General features: G+C 49.1%; 1 protein-coding gene across 1 annotated transcript in view; it reads left to right on the top strand.

The window, feature by feature from the left end:
• The window catches only part of ADCY4 (adenylate cyclase 4), a 48,203-nt gene that overhangs the window by 19,984 nt on the left and 1,382 nt on the right, over window positions 1-26,837 (top strand). The window contains exons 11-23 of the mRNA XM_038741116.1: window positions 232-275; window positions 1,597-1,674; window positions 2,527-2,596; window positions 5,372-5,469; window positions 6,470-6,554; window positions 9,541-9,678; window positions 11,688-11,795; window positions 14,336-14,520; window positions 14,736-14,820; window positions 18,663-18,821; window positions 20,416-20,562; window positions 22,154-22,261; window positions 23,506-23,620. Of these exons, the coding sequence (XP_038597044.1) occupies window positions 232-275; window positions 1,597-1,674; window positions 2,527-2,596; window positions 5,372-5,469; window positions 6,470-6,554; window positions 9,541-9,678; window positions 11,688-11,795; window positions 14,336-14,520; window positions 14,736-14,820; window positions 18,663-18,821; window positions 20,416-20,562; window positions 22,154-22,261; window positions 23,506-23,620 (1,420 nt within the window). The remainder of the gene's footprint in view (window positions 1-231; window positions 276-1,596; window positions 1,675-2,526; window positions 2,597-5,371; window positions 5,470-6,469; window positions 6,555-9,540; window positions 9,679-11,687; window positions 11,796-14,335; window positions 14,521-14,735; window positions 14,821-18,662; window positions 18,822-20,415; window positions 20,563-22,153; window positions 22,262-23,505; window positions 23,621-26,837) is intronic.

Below are 26,837 nucleotides of genomic sequence, written 5' to 3'. Positions count from 1 at the left end.
CCCCAGTGTTTTCCAAGAATCCGGACCCCTGGGCATCAAGGGCTGGAGAGATCCCCGTTGGTCATCCCCCTGCCTCTGGCTCAGTGCAGAATGGCCCCTCCTCCAGTTTGCCCCTCCAGGGAAGAATCTCCCAGTCTCACCGGGATGGTGATAAAAAATCTCTAACACATTTACTCCACATCTCCCTCCTCTCCTGCCCCCCTCTCCCCTCCCTTGCCCTCTCGCACACAGGAGATTGTCCTGGGTTCATTGAGCCCCCAGAGGAGCTTGGACCGGTGAGGAGACCCCCGAGACCCCCTACCCGGGAGGGCCTGCGGAGGGAACTGAGGGAGGACTGAAGGGCTTTCTCAAGCTAAGCAAGGGGTGGGGGGTATGGTGGTTTTCGTAGTCATTCAATCAGTGGTATTTAGTGAGCGCTTCCCGTGTGCAGAGGCATCAGGATCAATCAATCAATCAATCAATCATATTTATTGAGCGCTTACTGTGTGCAGAGTTTACTCTATAGCTGGAGAGACTGTCGTTAAAGTAAATTAGGGAAGCAGCGTGGTCTAAGGGAAAAAACCCAGACCTTGGGAGCCAGAGGACCCAAGTTCTAATCCTGGCTCTCTCCCTTGTCTTCTCTGTGACCTTGGGCAAGTCCCTTTGCTTCTCTGTGCCTCACTTTCCTCATCTGTAAAACGGGGATTAAATCCCTCCACCCTCCAAATGCGAGCCCCACATCGGACATCCAAATGCGAGCCCCACATCGGACATGGACTGTGTCCAGGCTGATTATCTGGAGAAGCAGCGTGGCTCAGTGGAAAGCGCCCGGGCTTTGGAGTCAGAGGTCGTGGGTTCGAATCCCAGCTCTGCCAGCTGGCAGCTGTGTGACTTTGGGCAAGTCACTTCACTTCTCTGGGCCAGTGACCTCATCTGTAAAATGGAAATGAAAACCGCGAGCCCCTGTGGGACAACCCGATCACCTTGTAACCTCCCCAGCGCTTAGAACGGTGCTTGGCACATAGTAAGCACTTAATAAATGCCATCATTATTATTATTATTCTATCTACCCTAGCGTTTAGAACAGTGCTTATGTTTGGTTTTGTCTCCCCCTTTTAGACTGTGAGCCCACTGTTGGGTAGGGACTGTCCCTATATGTTGCCAATTTGTACTTCCCAAGCGCTTAGTACAGTGCTCTGCACACAGTAAGCGCTCAATAAGTACGATTGATGATGATGATGATCTAGTGAGAGCTTAACGATTCTTAAAATTACGATGGTGATACATTATCAATAATAATGATGACTTCATATAATAATAACAAATAACAAATATAATAATAACACAGTCTTCTAGACCGCGAGCCCCTTCTAGACTGTGAGCCCGTTGTTGGGTAGGGACCGTCTCCATATGTTGCCGACTTGTACTTCCCGAGCGCTTAGTACAGTGCTCTGCCCACAGGAAGCGCTCAATAGATACGACTGAATGAAAGTGCAGAGAGGGGAAGCGAAAGAGTATAAGGATCTGTACATAAATGCTGTGGGGATGGGGATGACTAGGGGCCCACCCGGACAGTGTCTCCATGACAACGACGGTGGTCTGGGGTCTCCCCCCCAGGGCCCGCACCCCCCGAGGCCTGGAGGATGAGTTGGACACCGAGTTCTTTCAGGTCATCGAACAACTCAACTCCCAGAAGTAAGGCCGGGAATGGGGGTAAGGGGGCGGGCGGGAATGTCTGGTCGAAAACTTTCTGGTCCGGAAGGGGTGGGAACGCGCGGAAGATTTTCATCTGCTTCGAGGGAAGAGAATTGGGGGTGGGATGGGGTGGGGAGGATAATCCCAACATCTGCTCCCCGGGAAAGAGAAGCCGCATGAAGTCGTGGAAAGAGCCCAGGCCTGGGACTCAGAGGACTTGGATTCTAATCCCGCCTCTGCCGCTTATCTGCTGGGTGACCTGGGCCACGTCCCTTCGCTTCTCTGTGCCTCAGTTCCCTCATCTGTATAATTAATTAATTAACTGTGGCATTTGTTCATTCATTCAATCGTATTTATTGAGCGCTTACTGTGTGCAGAGCACAGTACTAAGCCCTTGGGAAGTCCAAGTTGGCAACATATAGAGAGGGTCCCTACCCAACAGTGGGCTCACAGTCTAGAAGACTTAACGTCTGTTAAGTGTTTACTATGTGCGAAGCACTGTTCTAAGCGCTGTGGGGGGGATACAAGGTTGTCCCACGTGGGGCTCCCAGTCTTCATCCCCATTTTACAGATGAGGTCGCTGAGGCTCAGAGAAGTGAAGCGACTTGCCCAAGGTCACACAGCAGACATGTGGCGGAGCCGGGATTAGAACCCACGACCCCTGACTCCCAAGCACGGGCTTTTGGTAAAATGGGGATTAAGACCATGAACGCTACGTGGGACCCGGACTGTGTCCAACCTAATTGTCTTGTAACCACCCCAGCGCTTAGTACAGTGCCTGGCACATAGTAAGCGCTTAACAAATGCCACAAAAACAAAAAGACAGGGACTCCTCCTTCCGGTCTCTTCTAGGCAGTGGAAGAGATCCAAGGACTTCAACCCAGTGACCCTGTACTTCAGGAAGAAGGAGATGGAGAAGGAGGTGAGTTGGGGGGCCACTGCAGACGAATGATGCAGCGACAGGCCCCCCCAAATCTGCTTAGAGAAGCAGCGTGCCTCAGTGGAAATCAATCAATCAATCAATTGTATTTATTGAGTGCTTACTGTGTGCAGAGCACTGTACTAAGCGCTTGGGAAGTACAAGTCGGCAACACATAGAGACAGTCCCTACCCAACAGCGGGCTCACAGTCTAGAAGGGGGAGACAGAGAACAAAACCAAACATACTAACAAAATAAAATAAATAGAATAGATATGTACAAGTAAGATAAATAGAGTAATAAATATGTACAAACATATATACATCTATCCAGGTGCTGTGGGGAAGGGAAGGAGGTAAGATGGGGAGGATGGAGAGGGGGACGAGGAGGAGAGGAAAGAGCCCGGGCTTTGGAGTCAGAGGTCATGGGTTCAAATCCCGGCTCCGCCACTTGTCAGCTGGGTGACTTTGGGCGAGTCACATCACTTCTCCGGGCCTCAGTTCCCTCAACTGGAAAATGGGGATCATCATCATCAATCGTATTTATTGAGCGCTTACTATGTGCAGAGCACTGGACTAAGCGCTTGGGAAGTACAAATTGGCAACATATAGAGACGGTCCCTACCCAACAGTGGGCTCTCAGTCTAAATGGAGGAGACAGAGAACAAAACCAAACATACTAACAAAATAAAATAAATAGAATAGATATGTACAAGTAAAATAAGTAGAGTCATAAATATAATATAGAGTAATAAATATGTACAAACATATATACATATATACAGGTGCTGTGGGGAAGGGAAGGAGGTAAGAAGGTGGAGATGGAGGGGGGAGGAGGGGGAAAGGAGGGAAGGGGCTCAGTCTGGGAAGGCCTCCTGGAGATGAAGACCGTGAGCCCCCCGTGGGACAACCTGATCACATTGTAACTTCTCCAGCGCTTAGAACAGTGCTTTGCACATAGTAAGTGCTTAATAAATGCCATCATTAACCCATCCCCAATGTGGGGTCCCAGGAGCAGGGTCAGGTTTCCCCCAGCAAGGAGGGAGGAGAGAGGCCTGGAAGCAGAGTCCGTTGTGCAGTTCGGTCATCTACTGACCGGGGAAAACCACATCCATCTCTGGGCTCTCCTCTCCTGAATTTATTCATTCCTGCATTCATTCACTTGGATTTCTTGAGCCCTTAATGTGCGCAAATCATAGCCACAATTTATTTATAATAATAATGATGATGGTATTTGTTAAGCGCTTACTAGGGGCCGAGCACTGTCCTAAGCGCTGGGGGACATACAGGATCATCGGGTTGTCCCCCGTGGGGCTCACAGTCAGCGTGGCTCAGTGAAAAGAGCGCGGGTTTGGGAGTCAGTCGTCGTGGGTTCGAATCCAGGCTCCAAGGTGGGTGACCTTGGGCAAGCCACTTCACTTCTCTGGGCCTCAGTTCCCTCATCTGTAAAATGGGGATTAAGACCGTGAGCCCCACGTGGGACAACCTGATCCCCTCGTATCCCCCGAGTGCTTAGAATGGTGCTTCTCACATAGTAAGTGCTTAACAAATATCACCATTATTATTATTATTATTATTAAATCCCCATTTTACAGATGAGGGAACTGAGGCCCAGAGAAGTTAAGTGGCTTGCCCAGGGTCACACAGCAGACAAGTGGTGATTCCGGGATTAGAACCCATGTCCACTGACTCCCAAGCCCGGGCTCTTTCCACTAAGCCGCACTCTTCCTCTATTTATTATTTATAATGTTTATTTATATTAATGTCTGTCTCCCCACCCTAGACTGTAAGCTCGTTGTGGGCAGGGAATGTGTTGGTTGATTACTGTATTATACTCTCCCAAATGCTTGGTATGCAATAAGCGCTCAATAAAGATGACTGAACAAATGAAGAATAATAATAATAATAATGGCATTTGTTAAGCGCTTCCTATGTGCAAAGCACTATACTAAGCGCTGGGGAGGATACAAGGTGATCAGGTTGTCCCACACGGGGCTCACAGTTTTAATCCCCATTTTCCAGATGAGGTCACTGAGGCCCAGAGAAGTGAAATAATAATAATAATAATGATGGCATTTGTTAAGCGCTTACTACGTGCAAAGCACCTGTTCTAAGCGCTGGGGAGGTTCCAAGGTGTTCAGATTGTCCCACGGGGGGCTCCCAGTCTTCATCCCCATTTTCCAGATGTGGGAACTGAGGCCCGGAGAAGCGAAGTGACTTGCCCAAAGTCACCCAGGTGACAATTGGCAGAGCCGGGACCTCGGACTCCAAAGCCCGGGCTCTTTCCACTGAGCCACGAAATGACTTGCCCAAAGTCACACAGCTGGCAGTTGGCAGAGCCGGTGAATAATACTAATGATGGCATTTATTAAGCACTTACTGTGTGCAAAGCACTGTTCTAAGCGCTGGGGAGGTTACAAGGTGATCAGCTTGTCCCACGGGGGGCTCCCAGTCTTAATCCCCATTTTCCAGATGAGGTAGCTGAGGCCCAGAGAAGTGAAGTGACACAGCTGACAATTGGTGGAGCAGGGATTTGAACCCATGACCTCTGACTCCAAAGACCGGGCTCTTTCCACTGAGCCACGCTGCTTCCACGCTGAGCCACCAGCCAGGCTGGTGAATGTAAAGCACTGTACTAAGCGCTTGGGAGAGTGTACTATGGCGGTAAACGGACACATTCCCTGCAGGGGGGATATTCCGCGTCCCAGGCTGGGGATGCTGGTGGGGAGCTCGGGGGTGATTGCCATCCCCGAGGCCTCCCCATCCCTCTTCTCTCCAGTACCGGCTCTCGGCTCTTCCGGCTTTCAAATACTACGCGGCCTGCGCTTTCCTGGTTTTCCTGTCCAACTTCACCATCCAGATGCTGGTGGCCAACTGGTGAGTAGTGGCGGCTGGGTGGGCGGGGGGACCCCCCCGTCCCCCCTGTTCGAGGCTCCAAATCTTCCCCCTGCCCTGTGCCCCAATACGGCAGGACACTCGGCCCGCGGGAGGAGGAGCGAGGCCTAGTGGAAAGAGCCCGCGGCCGGGAGTTCGAGGACTCCCTGTGCCTCAGTTTCCTCATCTGGGAAATGGGGATTAAGACTGTGAGCCCCGTGTGGGGCAGGGACCGTGTCCCGGTGCTTAGAACAGCGCTTGTCCCATAATAAGCGCTCATCAAATACTACACTTTTATTAGGAGCCCCATGCGGGCGCAAGGTAATATGAGAAGCAGCGTGGCTCAGAGGGAAGAGCCCGGGCTTTGGAGTCGAAGGTCACGGGTTCAAATCCCGCCTCTGCCACTTGTCAGCTGGGTGGCTCTGGGCAAGTCACTTCACTTCTCTGGGCCTCAGTGACCTCATCTGGAAAATGGGGATGAAGACTGTGAGCCCCCCGTGGGACAACCTGATCACCTTGCTAACCTCCCCAGCGCTTAGAACAGTGCTTTGCACATAGTAAGCGCTTAATAAATGCTATTATTATTATTATAAGCTTATACTGACCCTGGTGCTTAGAACAGTGCTTGTCCCATAATAAGCGCTCATCAAATGCTACAGTTATTATTATTAGGAGCCCCATGCAGGTGCAAGGTGATGGGATATGAGAAGCGGCACGGCTCAGTGGAAAGAGCCCGGGCTTTGGAGTCAGAGGTCATGGGTTCAAATCCCGCCCCTGCCACTTGTCAGCTGTGTGGCTCTGGGTAAGTCACTTCACTTCTCTGGGCCTCAGTGACCTCATCTGGAAAATGAGGATTAAGACTGTGAGCCCCCCGTGGGACAACCTGATCACCTTGCTAACCTCCCCAGCGCTTAGAACAGTGCTTGGCACATAGTAAGCGCTTAATAAATGCCATCATCATCATTATTATTATTTTGATCGGTCCCTCTCTGTCTGCCACCAGGTCCCCAGCTCTGGCCATCGCCTATGGCATCGCCTTCCTCCTCTTCCTCCTCCTCCTCTTCACCTGCTTCGCAGAGCATCTGACGGTGAGGCCGGGGTGGGGGAAGAGAGGGGAATTTTCCCCCTTTCTCAGAGGGGGCGGGCCCCGTCTGCGGAGGGATGGGAAGTGGTCCTGGAGAAATCCCATCTGGGCTTTGACCTCCCACTCCCGGGCTCTCTTCCCTTGTTCTGCAAGAGGATTTCTTCCAGAAACCATTCCCCCTTCCCCTACCCAATGGGTAGAGAGAGAAACCGTTGTTCCTGTGCCAGCCAACGGGGAGGGAGGATTCTCCCAGAAACCACTTCTCCTATCTCTAATCATTGCGGAAAGGGGATTCTCCCAGAAACCATTGCTTCTATCGCTATCTGTTGCCAACTTGTACTTCCCAAGCGCTTAGTACAGTGCTCTGCACTCAGTAAGCGCTCAGTAAATACGATTGAATGGGATGAATGAATGAATAAAGAAAGAGGATTCTCTCAGGGTCCATTTTTAGCCAATGGGGAGGGAAGATTCCCCCCGAAATCACTGTTCCTATTCCAGCCACTGGGGAGGGAGGATTCTCCCACAGTCCACTGCTCCCATCTCTAACTAATGAGGAAAGAGTATTCTCTCAGAAACCATTGCTTCTATCTCTAATAAAGAAAAAGGATTTTCCCGGGGTCCATTTTTAGCTAGTGGGGAGGGAGGATTCTCCCAGAAATCATTGTTCCTATTCCAGCCACTGGGGAGGGAGGATTCTCCCACAATCCACTGCTCCTATCTCTAACCAATGAGGACTCCCAGAAACTATTGCTTCTATCTCTAATAAAGAAAAAGGATTTTCCCAGGGTCCATTTTTAGCCAATGGGGAGGGAAGATTCCCCCAGAAATCACTGTTCCTATTCCAGCCACTGGGGAGGGAGGATTCTCCCTCAATCCACTGCTCCTATCTCTAACTAATGAGGAAAGAGGATTCTCCCAGAAACCATTGCTTCTACCTTTAATAAAGAAAAAGGATTTTCCCAGGGTCCATTTTTAGCCAATGGGGAGGGAGGATTCCCCCAGAAATCACTGTTCCTATTCCAGCCACTGGGGAGGGAGGATTCTCCCACAATCCACTTCTCCTATCTCTAATGAGGAAAGAGGATTCTCCCAGAAACCACTGCTTCTATCTCTAATAAAGAAAAAGGATTCTCCCAGGGTCTTTTTTAGCCAATGGGGAGGGAGGATTCTCCCAGAAATCACTGTTCCTATTCCAGCCACTGGGGAGGGAGGATTCTCCCACAATGCAATGCTCCCATCTCTAACCAATGAGGAAAGAGGATTCTCCCAGAAACCATTGCTTCTATCTCTAATGAAGAAAGAGGATTTTCCAAGGATCCATTTTTAGCCAATGGGGAGGGAGGATTCTCCCAGAAATCACTGTTCCTATTCCAGCCACTGGGGAGGGAAGATTCTCCCACAATCCACTGCTCCCATCTCTAACCAGTGAGGAAAGAGGATTCTTCCAGAAACCACTGCTTCTATCTCTAATAAAGAAAAAGGATTTTCCCAGGGTCCATTTTTAGCCAATGGGGAGGGAGGATTCCCCCAGAAATCACTGTTCCTATTCCAGCCACTGGGGAGGGAGGATTCTCCCACAGTCCACTGCTCCCATCTCTAACTAATGAGAAAAGAGGATTCTCCCAATCAATCAACCAATCCATCGTATTTATTGAGCGCCTACTGTGTGCAGAGCACTGTACTAAGCGCTTGGGAAGTACAAGTTGGCAACATAGAAACCAGAAACCATTGCTTCTATCTCTAACCGACTGTGAGCCCACTGTTGGGTAGGGACTGTCTCTATATGTTGCCAACTTGGACTTTCCAAGCGCTTAGTCCAGTGCTCTGCACACAGTAAGCGCTCAATAAATACGATTGATTGATTGATTGAAGGAAGAGGATTCCCCCAAAGACCATTCCTTCTATCTTTAGCCAATGGGAATGGAGGATTTTCCCCCGCAGTTCTCCCCCCAGACCAATCCCTATTCCTACTCCCTCATCGGGAAAAACAGGAATTCGATGGTCCCTCTAGAGTTTGGAGAGCATCGGGGCTCAACATCCAAAACAAGGGACGCCCCTTCTCGTTCGTTCATTCATTCAATCGTATTTACTGAGCGCTTTCTGTATGCAAAGCACCCCACTGTTGGGTGGGGACCGTCTCTATCAATCAATCAATCAATCAATCAATCGTATTTATTGAGCGCTTACTGTGTGCAGAGCACTGTACCAAGCGCTTGGGAAGTCCAAGTTGGCAACATATAGAGACAGTCCCTACCCAACAGTGGGCTCACAGTCTAAAAGGGGGAGACAGAGAACAAAACTAAATGTACTAACCAAATAAAATAAATAGAATAGATATCATCATCATCATCTATCGTATTTATTGAGTGCTTACTGTGTGCAGAGCACTGTACCAAGAGCTTGGGAAGTCCAAGTTGGCAACATATAGAGACGGTCCCTACCCAACAGTGGGCTCACAGTCTAAAAGGGGGGAGACAGAGAACCAAACCAAACGTACTAACCAAATAAAATAAATAGAATAGATATCATCATCATCATCAATCGTATTTATTGAGCGCTTACTGTGTGCAGAGCACTGTACCAAGCGCTTGGGAAGTCTAAGTTGGCAACATATAGAGGCAGTCCCTACCGAACAGTGGGCTCACAGTCTAAAAGGGGGGAGACAGGGAACAAAACCAAACATGCTAACAAAATGAAATAGAATAGATATGTACAAGTAAAATAGAGTAATAAATATGTACAAACATATATGCAGGTATATATGTTGCGAACTTGGACTTCCCAAGCGCTTAGTCCAGTGCTCGGCACACAGTAAGCGCTCAATAAATGCGATTGAATGAATGAATGAATGTCCTGAGCACTTGGGGGAGAGTAGAGTTTAACAGTAAACACATTCCCTGCCCACAAGGAGCTTAAAGTCTTCTCACCTGAGCCTGGCTGAGCTGAGGGGGCTGGTGACCCCCTTCCCACCTGGTGTTCCCCCTCCACAGAGGTGCGTCCTGAAGGGTCCCAAGCTGCTCCACTGGCTTCCCGAGCTGTCGGGAACAGTGGCCAACCGTCCGGGACTCCGGGTGGCCTTAGGGATCGCCACCGTCGTCATCGTTCTCACCATGGCCGTCGCCAACCTGGTGGGTATTTATTTTATTTGTACATATCTATTCTATTTATTTTATTTCGTTAGTATGTTTGGTTTTGTTCTCTGTCTCCCCCTTTTAGACTGTGAGCCCACTGTTGGGTAGGGACTGTCTCTAGATGTTGCCAATTTGTACTTCCCAAGCGCTTAGTACAGTGCTCTGCACATAGTAAGCGCTCAATAAATACGATTGATGATGATGGGTAAGGTGGGCCGGGGCCACCCCTTTCTCTCCCTCTCCCCTCCCTCCATGGCCCTGGTTTCTGGTGGGGGGATCTGGGGATCTGGGCTGGATTTAGGAAACTAAATAAATCCTAATCCTAAATAAAATGCCATTGTTATAAACCCTGGGACCTCCCAAAAGCTCACCTCCTCCAGGAGGCCTTCCCAGACCAAGCCCCCCCTTTTCCTCCGCTCCTCGCCCCAACACCCTCCCTCTGCTCTACCCCCTCTCCGCCCCTCAGCGCTTGCGTATATGTGTACATAGCTATTATTCTATTTATTTTATTAATGATGTGAACATAATAAGCGCTTAATTATCATCATCATCATCAATCGTATTTATTGAGCGCTTACTGTGTGCAGAGCACTGTACTCAGCGCTTGGGAAGTACAAGAGGAGCAGCGTGGCTCAGTGGAAAGAGCGCGGGCTTTGGAGCCAGAGGTCATGGGTTCGAATCCCGACTCCCCCACATGTCTGCTGTGTGACCTTGGGCAAGTCACTTAACTTCTCTGAGCCTCAGTTACCTCATCTGTAAAATGGGGATTAAGACTGTGAGCCCCACATGGGACAACTTGATCACCTTGTAACCCCCCCCAGCGCTTAGAACAGTGCTCTGCACATAGTAAGCTCTTAACATATGCCATTATTATTATTATTATTATTATTATTACAAGTTGGCAACATATAGAGACAGTCCCTACCCAACAGTGGGCTCACAGTCTAAAAGGGGGAGACAGAGAACTTGCTACTATTATTATAAGCTTATACCTACCCCGGCGCTTAGAACAGTGCTTGTCCCATAATAAGCGCTTATCAAATACTACAGTTATTATTATTAGGAGCCCCATGCAGGCGTAAGGTGATATGATATTTTTATATCCCTTGTAGACTGTGAGCCCACTGTTGGGTAGGGACCGTCTTTATATATGTTGCCAACTTGTACTTCCCAAGCGCTTAGTACAGTGCTCTGCACGCAGTAAGCGCTCAATAAATACGATTGATTGGTGATATGGGAAGCAGCATGGCTCAGTGGAGAGAGCCCGGGCTTTGGAGTCAGAGGTCAGGGGTTCAAACCCCGGCTCCGCCACTTGTCAGCTGGGTGACTTTGGGCAAGTCACTTCACTTCTCTGGGCCTCAGTTCCCTCATCTGGACAATGGGGATGAAGACTGTGAGCCCCTTCCATGGGACAACCTGATCACCTTGTAACCTCCCCAGCGCTTAGAACAGTGCTTGGCACATAGTAAGCAGTTAATAAATGCCATCATTATCATTATTATTATTATTATTACAAGATGAAGATTGTGAGCCCCCTGTGGGACAACCTGATCACCTTGTAGTCGAGTGCTCTGCACACAGTAAGCGCTCAATAAATATGATTGATTGATTGATTGATTGATTGTAACTTCCCCAGTACTTAGAACACTGCTTTGCACATAGTAAGCACTTAATAAATGCCATTATTGTTATCTATAATTCTGTTTGTCTATTTTGATGCTATTGATGGCTGTCTACTTGTTTTGTCGTCTGCCTCCCCCTTCCAGACTGTGAGCCCGTTGTTGTGCAGGGATTGTCTCTGTTGGGGAATTGGACTTTCCAAGCGCTTAGTCCAGTGCTCTGCACACAGTAAGCGCTCAATAAATACCACTGAGCGAACGAATGACCTCTCAGCTTGGGTCTGAGGAGGGCCCGGGCCCGAGTAGCCGCTGGTCTGGCCCTCTTTGGCCGGTGCAGTAGACGCCCCCTTGCCCGCCGACTCTCCCCTCCATATTCTCTTTCAACAGCTCTTCCTCCCAGTGACCGCCTGCCCATTCTGGACCGCTAATTCCTCCATCGTGGCTACCAACGTGTCTTGGGAGCACCCTGACTCCCTCCTCCTCATCAGCTTCCCGGTACGCTCCCACCCCAATCAGTTAATCAGTCAATCAATCAATCAATTGTATTGATTGAGCGCTTACTGTGTGCAGAGCACTGTACTAAGCGCTTGGGAAGTCCAAGTTGGCAACCTCTAGAGACGGTCCCTACCCAACAGTGGGCTCACAGTCTAAAATCGCTCTCTGCCCCGTAGCGGGGTGACCCTCCCCAGAATGGGGGGAGGAGGACACCCACCTCCTCCTTCCCAGCTGTGGGCCTGGGAAAAGTCAGGAGGAGGAGCCCCCCCACATCCCCACGTATTTATTACTCTATTTATTTATTTATTTATTTATTTTACTTGTACATTTCTATCCTACTTATTTTATTTTGTTGGTATGTTTGGTTCTGTTCTCTGTCTCCCCCTTTTAGACTGTGAGCCCACTGTTGGGTAGGGACTGTCTCTATGTGATGCCAATTTGTACTTCCCAAGTGCTTAGTACAGTGCTCTGCACATAGTAAGCGCTCAATAAATACGATTGATTGATTGATTGATTGATCCCCAACTGGGACCCCCGAGAAGCAGCGTGGCCTAGTGGAAAGACCCCGGGCCTAGGAGCCAAAGGACACGGGTCCTAATCCCTCCTCTCCCACTTTTAAGAAGCAGCGTGGCTCAGTGAAAAGAGCCCGGGCTTTGGAGCCAGAGGTCGTGGGTTCAAATCCCGGCCCCGCCAATTGTCAGCTGGGTGACGTTGGGCAAGGCGCTTCACTTCTCTGCGCCTCAGTTCCCTCATCTGGAAAATGGGGATGAAGACTGGGAGCCCCCTGTGGGACCTCCCCAGCGCTTAGAACAGTGCTTTGCACATAGTAAGCGCTTACTAAATGCCATTATTATTATTATTATTGTTCTCTGGGCCTCAGTTCCCTCATCCGTAAAATGGGGATGTAATCTATGAGCCCCCCGTGGGACCACCTGATCACCTTGTAACCGCCCCAGCGCTTAGAATGGTGCATTGCACATAGTAAGCACTTAATAAATGCCATTATTATTATTATTATTACTCTCTGGGCCTCAGTTCCCTCATCTGGAAAATGGGGATGAAGACTGGGAGCCCCCGTAGGACCACCTGATCACCTTGTAACCTCCCCAGCGCTTAGAATGGTGCATTGCACATAGTAAGCGCTTAATAAATGCCATCATTATTATTATTATTATTATTACTCTCTGGGCCTCAGTTCCTCATCTGGAAAATGGGGATGAAGACTGGGAGCCCCCTGTGGGACCACCTGATCACCTTGTAACCTCCACAGCGCTCAGAACGGTGCACTGCACATAGTAAGCGCTTAATAAGTGCCATCATCATCATTATTATTACTCTCTGGGCCTCAGTTCCCTCATCCATAAAATGGGGATGAAAACTGTGAGCCCCCCGTGAGTCCACCTGATCACCTTGTAACCTCCCCAGTGCTTAGAATGGTGCATTGCACAAAGTAAGCGCTTGATAAATGCCATCATCGTTATTATTATTATTATTATTATTCTCTGGGCCTCAGTTCCCTCATCTGGAAAATGGGGACTGAGGCCGTGAGCCCCACGTGACGTAGGAACTGTCCGACCCGATTGGCCTGAGCCCACTGTTGGGTAGGGACCGTCTCTCTATGCTGCCAACTTGTACTTCCCAAGCGCTTAGTCCAGTGCTCTGCACACAGTAAGCGCTCAATAAATACGATTGAATGAATGATCCCCAGTGCTCGGTACAGTGCCTGACACATAGTAAGCGCTTAACAGATGCCGCAGTTTCATTATGATTATGGTGGTTATTATTCCCCAGGGGTGGAGCTGGGCCAGAGAAGTCCCCCTGCCCCACGGCTTTGACCTTTCCCCCTTTTAGACTGTGAGCCCCTGTCGGGTAGGGACCGTCTCTATATGTCGCCAACTTGGATTTCCCAAGCACTTAGTACAGTGCTCTGCACACAGTAAGCGCTCGATAAATACGATTGATTGATTGATTGATTGACCTCTCCCCTTCCCCTCGGCCGCAGCCCCTCTCCCTGACCCTTGACCCCCGTCTAGACTGTGAGCCCACTGTCGGGTAGGGACCGTCTCTATATGTTGCCAACTTGGACTTCCCAAGCGCTTAGTCCAGTGCTCTGCATACAGTAAGCGCTCAATAAATACAATTGATTGATTGATTGATTGATTGACCGATCCCCTCCCCCTGGGCCGCAGCCCCTCTCCCTGACCCTTGACCCCCTTCCTGACTGTGAGCCCACTGTTGGGTAGGGACCGTCTCTAGATGTTGCCAACTTGGACTTCCCAAGCGCTTAGTCCGGTGCTCTGCACACAGTAAGCGCTCGATAAATACGATTGATTGATTGATTGACCTCTCCCCTCCCCCTCGGCCGCAGCCCCTCTCCCTGACCCTTGACCCCCGTCTAGCCTATGAGCCCGCTGTTGGGTAGGGACCGTCTCTAGATGTTGCCAACTTGTCCTTCCCAAGCGCTCAGTCCGGTGCTGTGCACACAGTAAGCGCTCGATAAATCCGATTGATTGATTGATTGATGGACCCCGCTCCTGCAGTATTGCATGCACTGCTGCGTGCTGGGCCTCCTCTCCTGCTCCCTTTTCCTGCACATGAGCTTCGAACTGAAACTGCTGCTGCTGCTGCTGGGGCTCCTGGTCTCCTGCAGCCTCTTCCTGCAGAGCCACGCCTGGATGTCCGACTGCCTCGTCCACCTCCTCTCCGCGCCCGCCTCGGCCCGAAGGTACCCCGGGGCGGCCCGGGGGTCCATCCTGGACCTGTCCTGGACGCCCCCCGGAATGGGATACGGAGGCGCGGAATAGAGGGGAGGGGTCCTCTCTGAACTTGTACTTTCCAAGCGCTTAGTCCAGTGCTCTGCACGCAGTAAGCGCTCAATAAATACGAATGAATGAATGAATGAATGAATGACGCCCACCACTCCCTCCATCTCTTCCTCAGACCGGGCGTCCTGAAGGAGCCCAAATTGATGGGCGCCTTTTCCTTCTTCATCTTCTTCTTCACCCTCCTGGCGCTGGCTCGACAGGTGAGACACTTCCCCCACGCCAATCGATCGATCGATCGAGCGGAGCGCTCAATAGAAGAGCGGCGTGGCTCGGTGGAAAGATCCCGGGCTTGGGAGGCCGGGGTCGTGGGTTCCAATCCCGCCGCCGCCACTTGTCAGCTGGGTGACTTTGGGCGAGGCGCTTCGTTCGTTCAGTCGTCTTTATCGAGCGCTTACTGTGTGCGGAGCACTGGACTAAGCGCTTGGGAAGTCCAGGTTGGCAACATCTAGAGACGGTCCCTACCCAACAGTGGGCTCACAGTCTAAAAGGGGGGGACAGAGAACAAAACCAAACATACTAACAAAATAAAATCAATCAATCAGTCAATCAGTCATATTTATTGAGCGCTTACTGTGTGCAGAGCATTGTACTAAGCGCTTGGGAAGTACAAATTGGCAACATATAGAGACAGTCCCTACCCAACATTGGGCTCACAGTCTAAAAGGGGGTGACAGAGGAAAAAAAAAAACCAAACATACTAACAAAATAACATACCTACAAAATAACATACTAACAAAATAACAAAATAAATAGAATAGATATGTACAAGTAAAATAAATAGAGTAATAAATATGTACAAACATATATACATATATACAGGTCATATGTTATATATATATATATATATATATATATATATATATATATATATATATATATATATATATATATATATATATATATATATGTTAAGCGCTTACTATGTGCCAGGCACTGTACTAAGCGCTCGGGTAGAGACAGTCAAATCGGGCTGGTTACAGTCCCCTGTCCCGCGTGGGGCTCCCGGGCTCAATCCCCATTTTACAGATGAGGGGACTGAGACACGGAGAAGTGAAGTGACTTGCCCAGGGTCGCGCAGCGGACGAGTGGCGGAGCCGGGATTGGAACCCATGACCCCCCGTCCCCCTTTTAGACTGTGAGCCCACTGTTGGATAGGGACTGTCTCTATATGTTGCCAACTTGGACTTCCCAAGCGCTTAGTACAGTGCTCTGCACACAGTAAGCGCTCAATAAATACGATTGATTGATTGATTGATTGATTGATCTTCTGACTCCCGAGCCCGGGCTCTCCCCACTGGGCCGCGTTCCCCGCCCGCTGTGTCTGCTGTGTGACCTCAGACCCATCACTTCACTTTTCTGTGCCTCGGTTCCCCCATTTGGGACCGTCTCTATGTGTTGCCAACTTGTACTTCCCAAGCGCTTAGTACAGTGCTCTGCACACAGTAAGCGCTCAATAAATACGATTGATGATGATGATTTGTAAAGCGGGGATTGAGATTGTGAGCCCCGCCCACGGGGGACTGTGTCTAACCTGATTTTCTTGCGTTCACCCCAACTCTTAGCAGAGTGTCTGGCGCCTAGTAAGCGAATAACGAACCCCACAAATTATCAGTAGTAGTATTGGAGTCATAACGATCTTACAGACATAGGGACTGTCTCTATATGTTGCCAACTTGTACTTCCCAAGCGCTTAGTACAGTGCTCTGCACACGGTAAGCGCTCAATAAATAGGATTGATTGATTGATTGATTACAGGCAGAGAAGCAGCGTGGCTCAGTGGAAAGAGCCCGGGCTTTGGAGTCATAGGTCATGGGTTCAAATTCCGGCTCCGCTACCTTACTTGTACATCAATCAATCAATCAATCGTATTTATTGAGCGCTTACTGTGTGCAGTGCACTGTACTAAGCGCTTGGGAAGTACAAGTTGGCAACATATAGAGGCAGTCCCTACCCAACAGTGGGCTCACAGTCTAAAAGATAGTACATATCTATTCTATTTATTTTATTTTGTTAATATGTTTCGTTTTGTTCTCTGTCTCCCCCTTCTAGACTGTGAGCCCACTGTTGGGTAGGGACTGTCTCTCTATGTTGCCAACTTGGACTTCCCAAGCGCTTAGTCCAGTGCTCTGCACACAGTAAGTGCTCAATAAATACGATTGATTGATTGATTGATTAATAATGATGGCATTTATTAAGCGCTTACTATGTGCAAAGCACGGTTCTAAGCGCTGGGGAGGTTACGAGGTGATCAAGTTGTCCCACAGGGGGCTCACAGTCTTAATCCCCATTTTCCAGATGAGGGAACTGAGGCCCAGAGAAGTGAAGTGACTTGCCCAAAGTCCCCCAGCTGACAATTGGCAGAGCCGGGATTTGAACCCATGACCTCTGACTCCAAAGCCCGGGCTCTTTTCCACTGAGCCACGCTGCTACTTGTCAGCTGGGTGACTTTGGGCGAGTCACGTCACTTCTCTGGGCCTCAGTTCCCTCATCTGGAAAATGGGGATGAAGACTGTGAGCCCCCCGTGGGACAACCTGGTCACCTTGTAACCTCCCCAGCGCTTAGAACAGTGCTTTGCACAGAGTAAGCGCTTAATAAATGCCATTATAATTATTATTATTATTATAGTCCAGACCAGGCCAAGACCGCCCCCGGTCCACCCAGGGAGAGTCACCCCCCTGACCGTCTTCCGCATCCTACACACACAGACGCCCACGCACACCCACATAAACACTCCCCGGTCTCCGCCGTATGACCCTGCCTCAGTTCCCCTTTCTGAGCCCCACCCACCCCCCCGCCATGAGAAGCAGCGTGGCTCAGCGGAAAGAGCCCGGACTTGGGAGCCAGAGGTCATGGGTTCCGATTCCGGCTCCGCCACAGGTCTGCTGTGTGACCTTGGGCAAGTCACTTCACTCCTCTGAGCCTCAGTTCCCTCATCTGTAAAATGGGGATGAAGACTGGGAGCCCCACAGGGGACAACTTGATCACCTTGTATCCCCCCAGCGCTTAGAACAGTGCTTGGCACATAGTAAGCGCTTAACAAATGCCATCATTATTATTATTATTGGGAGTCAGAGGTCATGGGTTCCAATCCCGACTCTGCCACAGGTCTGCTGTGTGACCTTGGGCAAGTCATTTCACTTCTCTGAGCCTCAGTGTCCTCATCTGTAAAATGGGGATTAAGACTGTGAGCCCCACGTGGGGCAACTTGATCACCTTGTATCCCCCCAGCGCTTAGAACGGTGCTTGGCACATAGTAAGCGCTTAACAAATGCCACCATTATTATTATTATTGGGAGTCAGAGGTCATGGGTTCCGATCCCGACTCCGCCACAGGTCTGCTGTGTGACCTTGAGCAAGTCACTTCACTCCTCTGGGCCTCAGTTCCCTCATCTGTAAAATGGGGATGAAGACTGGGAGCCCCACGGGGGACAACTTGATCACCTTGTACCCCCCCCAGCGCTTAGAACAGTGCTTTGCACATAGTAAGCGCTTAACAAATGCCACCATTATTATTATTATTGGGAGTCAGAGGTCATGGGTTCCGATCCCGACTCCACCACAGGTCTGCTGTGTGACCTTGGGCAAGTCATTTCACTTCTCTGAGCCTCAGTGACCTCATGTGTAAAATGGGGATGAAGACTGTGAGCCCCACCGGGGACAACTTGATCACCTTGTATCCCCCCAGCGCTTAGAACAGTGCTTGGCACATAGTAAGCACTTAACAAATTCCATCATTATTATTATTATTGGGAGTCAGAGGTCATGGGTTCCGATCCCGACTCCGCCACAGGTCTGCTGTGTGACCTTGGGCAAGTCACTTCACTTCTCTGGGCCTCAGTGTCCTCATCTGTAAAATGGGGATGAAGACTGGGAGCCCCACGGGGGACAACCTGATCACCTTGTATTCCCCGCAGTGCTTAGAACAGTGCTTTGCATATAGTAAAGGCTTAACAAATGCCATTATTATTATTATTATTATTATTATTATTATTATTATTATTATTATCATCATTATTATGTCATTGCCGCGGTTCACCCCAGAATGAGTATTACTGCCGCCTGGACTTCTTGTGGAAGAAGAAACTGAGGCAGGAGCGTGAGGAGACGGAGACCATGGAGAACCTGACCCGGCTCCTGTTGGAGAACGTGTTACCCGCACACGTGGCCCCGCAATTCATCGGCCAGAATCGCCGCAATGAGGTGAGTTGACCTCTGACCTCTGACCCCCGCCAGCCCCGAGGAGATGACCCTGGATTCCTCATCCAAGCGACCACAGAGCCACTGCCATTAGGTCATCCTTTTTTTCTTTTTATGGTATTTGTCAAGCGCTCAGTATGTGCCGGACACTGTCCTAAGCGCCGGGGTCGATTGTACTGTACCTTGAGAAGCAGCGTGGCTCAGTGGAAAGAGCCCGGGCTTTGGAGTCAGAGGTCATGGGTTCGAATCCCAGCTCCGCCACATGTCTGCTGTGTGACCTTGGGCAAGTCACTTCTCTGAGCCTCAGTGACCTCATCTGTAAAATGGGGATGAAGACTGTGAGCCCCACGTGGGACAACTTGATCACCTTGTATCCCCCCCGCCAGCGCGTAGAACAGTGCTCTGCACATAGTAAGCGCTTAACAAATGCCATTATTATTTTATTAAGGTCACGGGTTCTAATCCTGACTCCGCCACATGTCAGCTGGGTGACTTTGGGTAGGTCACTTCCCTTCTCTGGGCCTCAGTTACCTCATCTCTAAAATGGCGATGAAGACTGCAAGTCCCCCGTGGGACCACCTGATCACCTTGTAACCTCCCCAGCGCTTAGCACTGTGCTTTGCACATAGTAAGCGCTTAATAAATGCCATCATCATTATTATTATTATGTCCACTGTGTGAGCTGGGGCAAGTCACTTCACTTCTCTGGGCCTCAGTTACCTCATCTGTAAAAGACGGGAATTAAGACTGTGAGTCCCATGTGGGACAGGGACTGTACCCACCCCAGCGCTTAGAACAGTGCTCAGCGCGTTGTGAGTGCTTAACAAGTGCCATAATTATTATTACAGTGCTCTGCCCACAGTAAGCGCTCAGTAAATCAATTGTATTTATTAAGCGCTTACTATGGGCAGAGCACTGTACGAAGCGCTTGAATACGACCGATAGATTGATCTGGGGAAGGATTAGGGTTGTTCTCGAATGTGTGGCTCAGTGGAAAGAGCGCAGGCTTTGGAGTCAGAGGTCCTGGGTTCAAATCCCGGCTCCCCCCATTGTCAGCTGTGTGACTTTGGGCAAGTCACTTCACTTCTCTGGGCCTCAGTGACCTCATCTGGAAAATGGGGGTGAAGACGGTGAGCCCCCCGTGGGACAACCTGATCACCTTGTAGCCTTTCCAGCGCTTAGAACAGTGCTTTGCCCATAGTAAGCGCTTAATAAATGCCGTTATCATTATTACTTCCCAAGTGCTCTGCACACAGCAAGCGCTCAATAAGTACGATTGAGTGAATGAATGATTGAACGGACACACGTTATCATTATTACTTCCCAAGCGCTGAGTCCAGTGCTCTGCACACAGCAAGCGCTCAATAAATACGACTGAGTGAATGAATGATTGAACGGACACATTCCTGCTCACAGGCTCGTAGGAAGCACTTAACGAATACCAGGAAAAAATTGGCCGCATGATGATCCCGTATCTTTGGATTCCCCAAATCCCTTCCCATTCCGGACTGGGAATTATCCATGGAGGTGGGATGGGGGCTCCGGGCAAAGGGGGCCCTGACCCTCCCGCGTCCTAACCCTCCCGGCCCTGTCTCAGGATCTGTACCACCAGTCTTACGAGTGCGTCTGCGTCCTCTTCGCCTCCATTCCCGACTTCAAGGAGTTTTATTCCGAATCCAACGTCAACCGGGAGGGGCTGGAGTGTCTGCGGCTGCTCAACGAGATCATCGCTGACTTTGACGAGGTATCGGCCCCCCTTGGGTACTATCTACTGAGCATCCCCCGGTGGGCTTGGTCGTAGAAGGAGAGGAGCGTGGTGAGGTAGGAGGGGGCGAGGGGATGGGGGCTGCTTTAAAACCCGTGCTGAGCAGTTTTTGTTCGATAAGGAGGTGATTATAGTAATAATAATAATAATAATGGAATGTATTAAGCGCTTACTATGTGCGAAGCACTAGGCCAGACTGAGCCCCCTCCTTCCTCTCTCCCTCCTCCCCCTCGCCTTACCTCCTTCCCCTCTCCACAGCACCTGTAAATATGTTTGTACTTATTTATTACTCTATTTATTTTAGTTGTACATATTTATTCTATGGCTGCACACAGTCAGCGCTCAATAAATACGATTGAATGAATGAATGAATGAATATGTGTTTGTACGTATTTATTACTGTATTTTACTTGTACATATTTATTCATCATCATCATCATCAATCGTATTTATTGAGCGCTTACTGTGTGCAGAGCACTGTACTAAGCTCTTGGGAAGTACAAGTTGACAACATATAGAGACAGTCCCTACCCAACAGTGGGCTCACAGTCTAAAAGACTGTTATTCTATTTATTTCATTTTGTTAATATGTTTTGCTTTGTGGTCTGTCTCCCCTTTCTAGACTGTGAGCCCGCTGTTGGGTAGGGACCGTCTCTCTATGTTGCCGACTTGGACTTCCCAAGCGCCTAGTCCAGTGCTCTGCACACAGTAAGCGCTCAATCAATACGATTGAATGAATGAATGAATGAATACAAGCAGCGTGGCTCAGTGGAAGGAGCGCGGGCTTTGGAGTCAGAAGTCATGGGTTCAAATCCCGGCTCCGCCAATTGTCAGCTGGGTGACTTTGAGCAAGTCACTTCACTTCTCTGTGCCTCAGTTACCTCATCTGGAAAACAGGGATGAAGACGGTGAGCCCCCCGTGGGACAACCTAATCACCTTGTAACCTCCCCAGCGCTTACTTAGAACAGTGCTTTGCACATAGTAAGCACTTAAAAAAAAAAGGTCACCAGGTTGTCCCACAGGGGGTTCACAGTCTTCATCCCCATTTTCCAGATGAGGGAACTGAGGCCCAGAGAAGTGAAGTGACTCGCCCGAAGTCACCCAGCTGACAAATGAGAAGCAGCGTGGCTCAGTGGAAAGAGCCCGGGCTTTGGAGTCAGTGGTCACGGGTTCAAATCCCGGCTCCGCCAATTGTCAGGTGGGTGACTTTGGGCAAGTCGCTTCACTTCTCTGGGCCTCAGTTACCTCATCTGTAAAATGGGGATTAACTGTGAGCCCCCCGTGGGACAACCTGATCACCTTGTAACCTCCCCAGCGCTTAGAACAGGGCTTGGCACATAGTAAGCGCTTAATAAATGCCATTATTATTGTTATTATTATTAAGTGGCGGAGCCGGGATTAGGACCCGCGACCTCTGACTCCCAAGTCCTTGAGGAACGTGGACTGTGTCCAACCCGACTAGCTCATACCCGCCCCGGCGCTTTGTACAGTGCCTGGCATAGAGTGAGCGCTTAATAAATACCACGAGGAAAGAAAGAATAAGACCAACGCCACCACCTCTCTCCGCAGCTGCTCTCCAAGCCGAAGTTCAGCGGTGTGGAGAAGATCAAGACCATAGGCAGCACGTACATGGCCGCCACGGGGTTAAATGCCACTTCAGGGCAGGATGCCCAGCAGGTACCTCGTCCAACCCACAGTGAGTTCAATCAATCAATCAATCGCATTTATTGAGCGCTTACTGTGTGCAGAGCACTGGACTAAGCGCTTGGGAAGTACAAGTTGGCGACATCTAGAGACGGTCCCTACCCAACAGCGGGCTCACAGTCTAGAAGGGGGAGACAGACAACAAAACAAAACATATTAACAAAATAAAATAAATAGAATAGATATGTACAAGTAAAATAAAGTGATAAATACGCACAAACATATATTCATTCATTCATTCAATCGTATTTATTGAGTGCTGACTGTGTGCAGAGCGCTGTACTAGGCGCTTGGGATGTCCAATTTGGCAACGTATAGAGACTGTTGTTATATTGTACTCTCCCAAGCACTTAGTACAGTGCTTTGCACAAAGTAAGTTCATTCATTCATTCATTCATTCAATCGTATTTATTGAGCGCTTACTGTGTGCAGAGCTCTGGACTAAGCGCTTGGGAAGTCCAAGTTGGTGACATCTAGAGATGGTCCCTGCCCAACAGCGGGCTCACAGTCTAGAAGGGGGAGACAGACAACAAAACAGAATATATTAACAAAATAAAATAAATAGAATAAATATGTACAAGTGAAATAGAGTAATAAATGCACACAAACATATATTCATTCATTCAGTCAGTCGTATTTATTGAGTGCTGACTGTGTGCAGAGCGCTGTAGTAGGTGCTTGGGAAGTCCAAGTAGGCAACATATAGAGACCGTTGTTATATTGTACTCTCCCAAGCACTTAGCACAGTGCTTTGCACAAAGTAAGTTCATTCATTCATTCAATCGCATTTATTGAGCGCTTACTGTGTGCAGAGCGCTGTACTAGGCGCTTGGGATGTCCAATTTGGCAACGTATAGAGACTGTTGTTATATTGTACTCTCCCAAGCACTTAGTACAGTGCTTTGCACAAAGTAAGTTCATTCATTCATTCAATCGTATTTATTGAGCGCTTACTGTGTGCAGAGCACTGGACTAAGCGCTTGGGAAGTCCAAGTTGGCGACATATAGAGACGGTCCCTACCCAACGGTGGGCTCACAGTGCCACCCCATCATCCCGCCAGTCCTTCCCAGTGGGGCCTTTCCCGATCCCTCGTTGGTGTATCCCAAGGTTGGGGCCTTTCCGCGATCCCTCGCCGGTGTCTCCCGGGCGGAGGGCCTCAGTCCGACTTCCTAATCGATGGATCCCGGGGGGCGCTGGGGGGGGGACCCGATGCCAGGACACGGAGCGGAGCTGCAGCCATCTGGGCACCATGGTGGAGTTTGCCGTGGCCTTGGGGGCCAAGCTGGACGTCATCAACAAACACTCCTTCAACAGTTTCCGCCTGCGCGTTGGTGAGAGGACCCTCCCCTTCGCGTCTCCCCACCGTTCATTCATCCATACAGTCGTATTTATTATAATAATAATAATAATGATGATATTTGTTAAGCGCTTACTATGTGCCAAGCACTGTTCTAAGCGCTGGGGGGGATACAGTGTGATCAAGTCATCCCACGTGGAGCTCACAGTCTTAATCCTCATTTTTACAGATGAGGTCACTGAGGCTCAGAGAAGTTAAATGACTTGCCCAAAGTCACTCAGCTGATAAGGAGCGGAGCCGGGATTCGAACCCGTGACCTCTGACTCCAAAGCCCGGGCTCTTTCCACTGAGCCACGCTGCTTCTCTGTGTGCAGGGCACTGTACTAAGCGCTTGGGAAGTACAAGTCGGCAACGTATAGAGACGGTCCGTACCCACGGGGGGCCCACAGTCTTCATCCCCATCTTCCAGCCCTCGGCCTTGAGTCCCCGCCCGGTCCGTCCCTTCAGTCCCCCTTCCCCTTCCTATGTTGAATGAATGCAGCGTGGCTCAGTGGAAAGAGCCCGGGCTTTGGAGTCAGAGGTCATGGGTTCGAATCCCGCTCTGCCACTTGTCAGCTGTGTGACTTTGGCCCAGTCTCTTCTCTGGGCCTCAGTTCCCTCAACTGTAAAATGGGGATGAAGACTGCGAGCCCCCCGTGGGACAACCTGATCACCTTGTAACCTCCCCAGCGCTTAGAACAGTGCTTTGCACAGGGAAGCAGCGTGGCTCAGTGGAAAGAGCCCGGGCTTTGGAGTCAGAGGTCATGGGTTCGAATCCCGGCTCTGCCACTTTTCTTTTAGACTGTGAGCCCACTGTTGGGTAGGGACTGTCTCTATATGTTGCCAACTTGTACTTCCCAAGCGCTTAGTCCAGTGCTCTGCACAAAGTAAGCGCTCAATAAATACGATTGATTGATTGATTCCCCTCAGTCGATCGATCGATCGGTTGCTTTAATGGCGACAGCCCGGGCTTGGGAGTCGGAGGACGTGGGTTCTAATCCCGGCTCCGCCACTTGTCTGCCAGGTGACCTTGGGCAAGCCGTTCAAGTTCTCTGTGCCTCGGTTACCTCATCATTCATTTATTCATTCATTCATTCAATCGTATTCATTGAGCGCTCACTGTGTGCAGAGCACTGTACTAAGCGCTTGGGAAGTACAAGTCGGCAACATATAGAGACAGTCCCTACCCAACAGTGGGCTCACAGGTGAAATGGGGACTGGGAGCCCCACGTGAGCCAACCTTGTACCTCCCCCGGCGCTTAGAGCAGTGCTTGGCACGCTTAACAAATGCCAGCATCATCATCATCATCATCATCAATCGTATTTATTGAGCGCTTACTATGTGCAGAACACTGTACTAAGCACTTGGGAAGTACAAATTGGCAACATATAGAGACAGTCCCTACCCAACAGTGGGCTCACAGTCTAAAAGGGAGAGACAGAGAACAAAACCAAACATAGTAACAAAATAAAATAAATAGAATAGATATGTACAAATAAAATAAATAAATAAATAGAGTAATAAATATGTACAAATATGTACAAACATATATACATATATATATATACATATAACAATCATCATCATTGTTATTATTGTTATTATTATTGTATTTATTGAGCGCTTCCTTCCTCCAATCTGTGTGGCCAGTCTGTGGTCCGGGGGGCAATAGGGACCGTCAGCTACCTTGGTTTCGAAGCCTCGCCCCCCAAGCACTTAGTACAGTGCTTTGCACAAAGTAAGTTCATTCATTCATTCAATCGTATTTATTGAGCACTGCCTGTGTGCAGCGCACTGTACTAAGCGCTTGGGAAGTCCAAGTCGGCAACATATAGAGACGGTCCCTACCCAACAGTGGGCTCACAGGTAAAATGGGGACTGGGAGCCCCACGTGAGCCAACCTTGTATCTTCCCCGGTGCTTAGAGCAGTGCTTGGCACGCTTAACAAATGCCATCATCATCAATCGTATTTATTGAGCGCTTACTATGTGCAGAGCACTGTACTAAGCGCTTGGGAAGTACAAATTGGCAACATATAAAGACAGTCCCTACCCAACAGTTGGCTCACAGTCTAAAAGGGGGAGACAGAGAACAAAACCAAACATACTAACAAAATAAAATAAATAGAAAAGATATGTACAAATAAAATAAATAAATAAATAGAGCAATAAATATGTACAAACATATATACATATATTTATATATATACATATATATACATATAACAATCATCATCATTGTTATTATTATTGTATTTACTGAGCGCTTCCTTCCTCCAATCTGTATGGCCCGTCTGTGGTCCGGGGGGTAATAGGGACCGTCAGCTACCTTGGTTTCGAAGCCTCGCCCCCAAGCACTTAGTACAGTGCTTTGCACAAAGTAAGTTCATTCATTCATTCAATCGTATTTATTGGACGCTTACTGTGTGCAGAGCACTGGACTAAGCGCTTGGGAAGTCCAAGGCGGCAACATATAGAGACGGTCCCTACCCAACAGTGGGCTCACAGGTAAAATGGGGACTGGGAGCCCCACTTGAGCCAACCTTGTATCTCCCTCGGCGCTTAGAGCAGTGCTTGGCATGCTTAACAAATGCCATCATCATCATTGTTATTATTATTGTATTTATTGAGCGCTTCCTTCCTCCAATCTGTGTGGCCCGTCTGTGGTCCGGGGGGTAATAGGGACCGTCAGCTACCTTGGTTTCGAAGCCTCGCCCCCCAAGCACTTAGTACAGTGCTTTGCACAAAGTAAGTTCATTCATTCATTCAATCGTATTTATTGGACGCTTACTGTGTGCAGAGCACTGGACTAAGCGCTTGGGAAGTACAAATTGGCAACATATAGAGACAGTCCCTACCCAACAGTGGGCTCACAGTCTAAAAGGGGGAGACAGAGAACAAAACCAAACATACTAACAAAATAAAATAAATAGAATAGATATGTACAAATAAAATAAATAAATAAATAGAGTAATAAATATGTACAAACATATATACATATATGTATATATATGCACATATATATACATATAACAATCATCATCATTGCTATTATTATTATCATTGTATTTATTGAGCGCTTCCTTCCTCCAATCTGTATGGCCAGTCTGTGGTCCGGGGGGTAATAGGGACCGTCAGCTACCTTGGTTTCGAAGCCTCGCCCCCAAGCACTTAGTACAGTGCTTTGCACAAAGTAAGTTCATTCATTCATT

The sequence above is a fragment of the Tachyglossus aculeatus genome, assembly GCF_015852505.1.
Source record: "Tachyglossus aculeatus isolate mTacAcu1 chromosome 12 unlocalized genomic scaffold, mTacAcu1.pri SUPER_6_unloc_1, whole genome shotgun sequence".
NCBI lineage: Eukaryota > Metazoa > Chordata > Mammalia > Monotremata > Tachyglossidae > Tachyglossus > Tachyglossus aculeatus.
The sequence above is the reverse complement of the archived record's forward strand: the minus strand, read 5'-3'. Positions and strand labels throughout refer to the sequence as shown.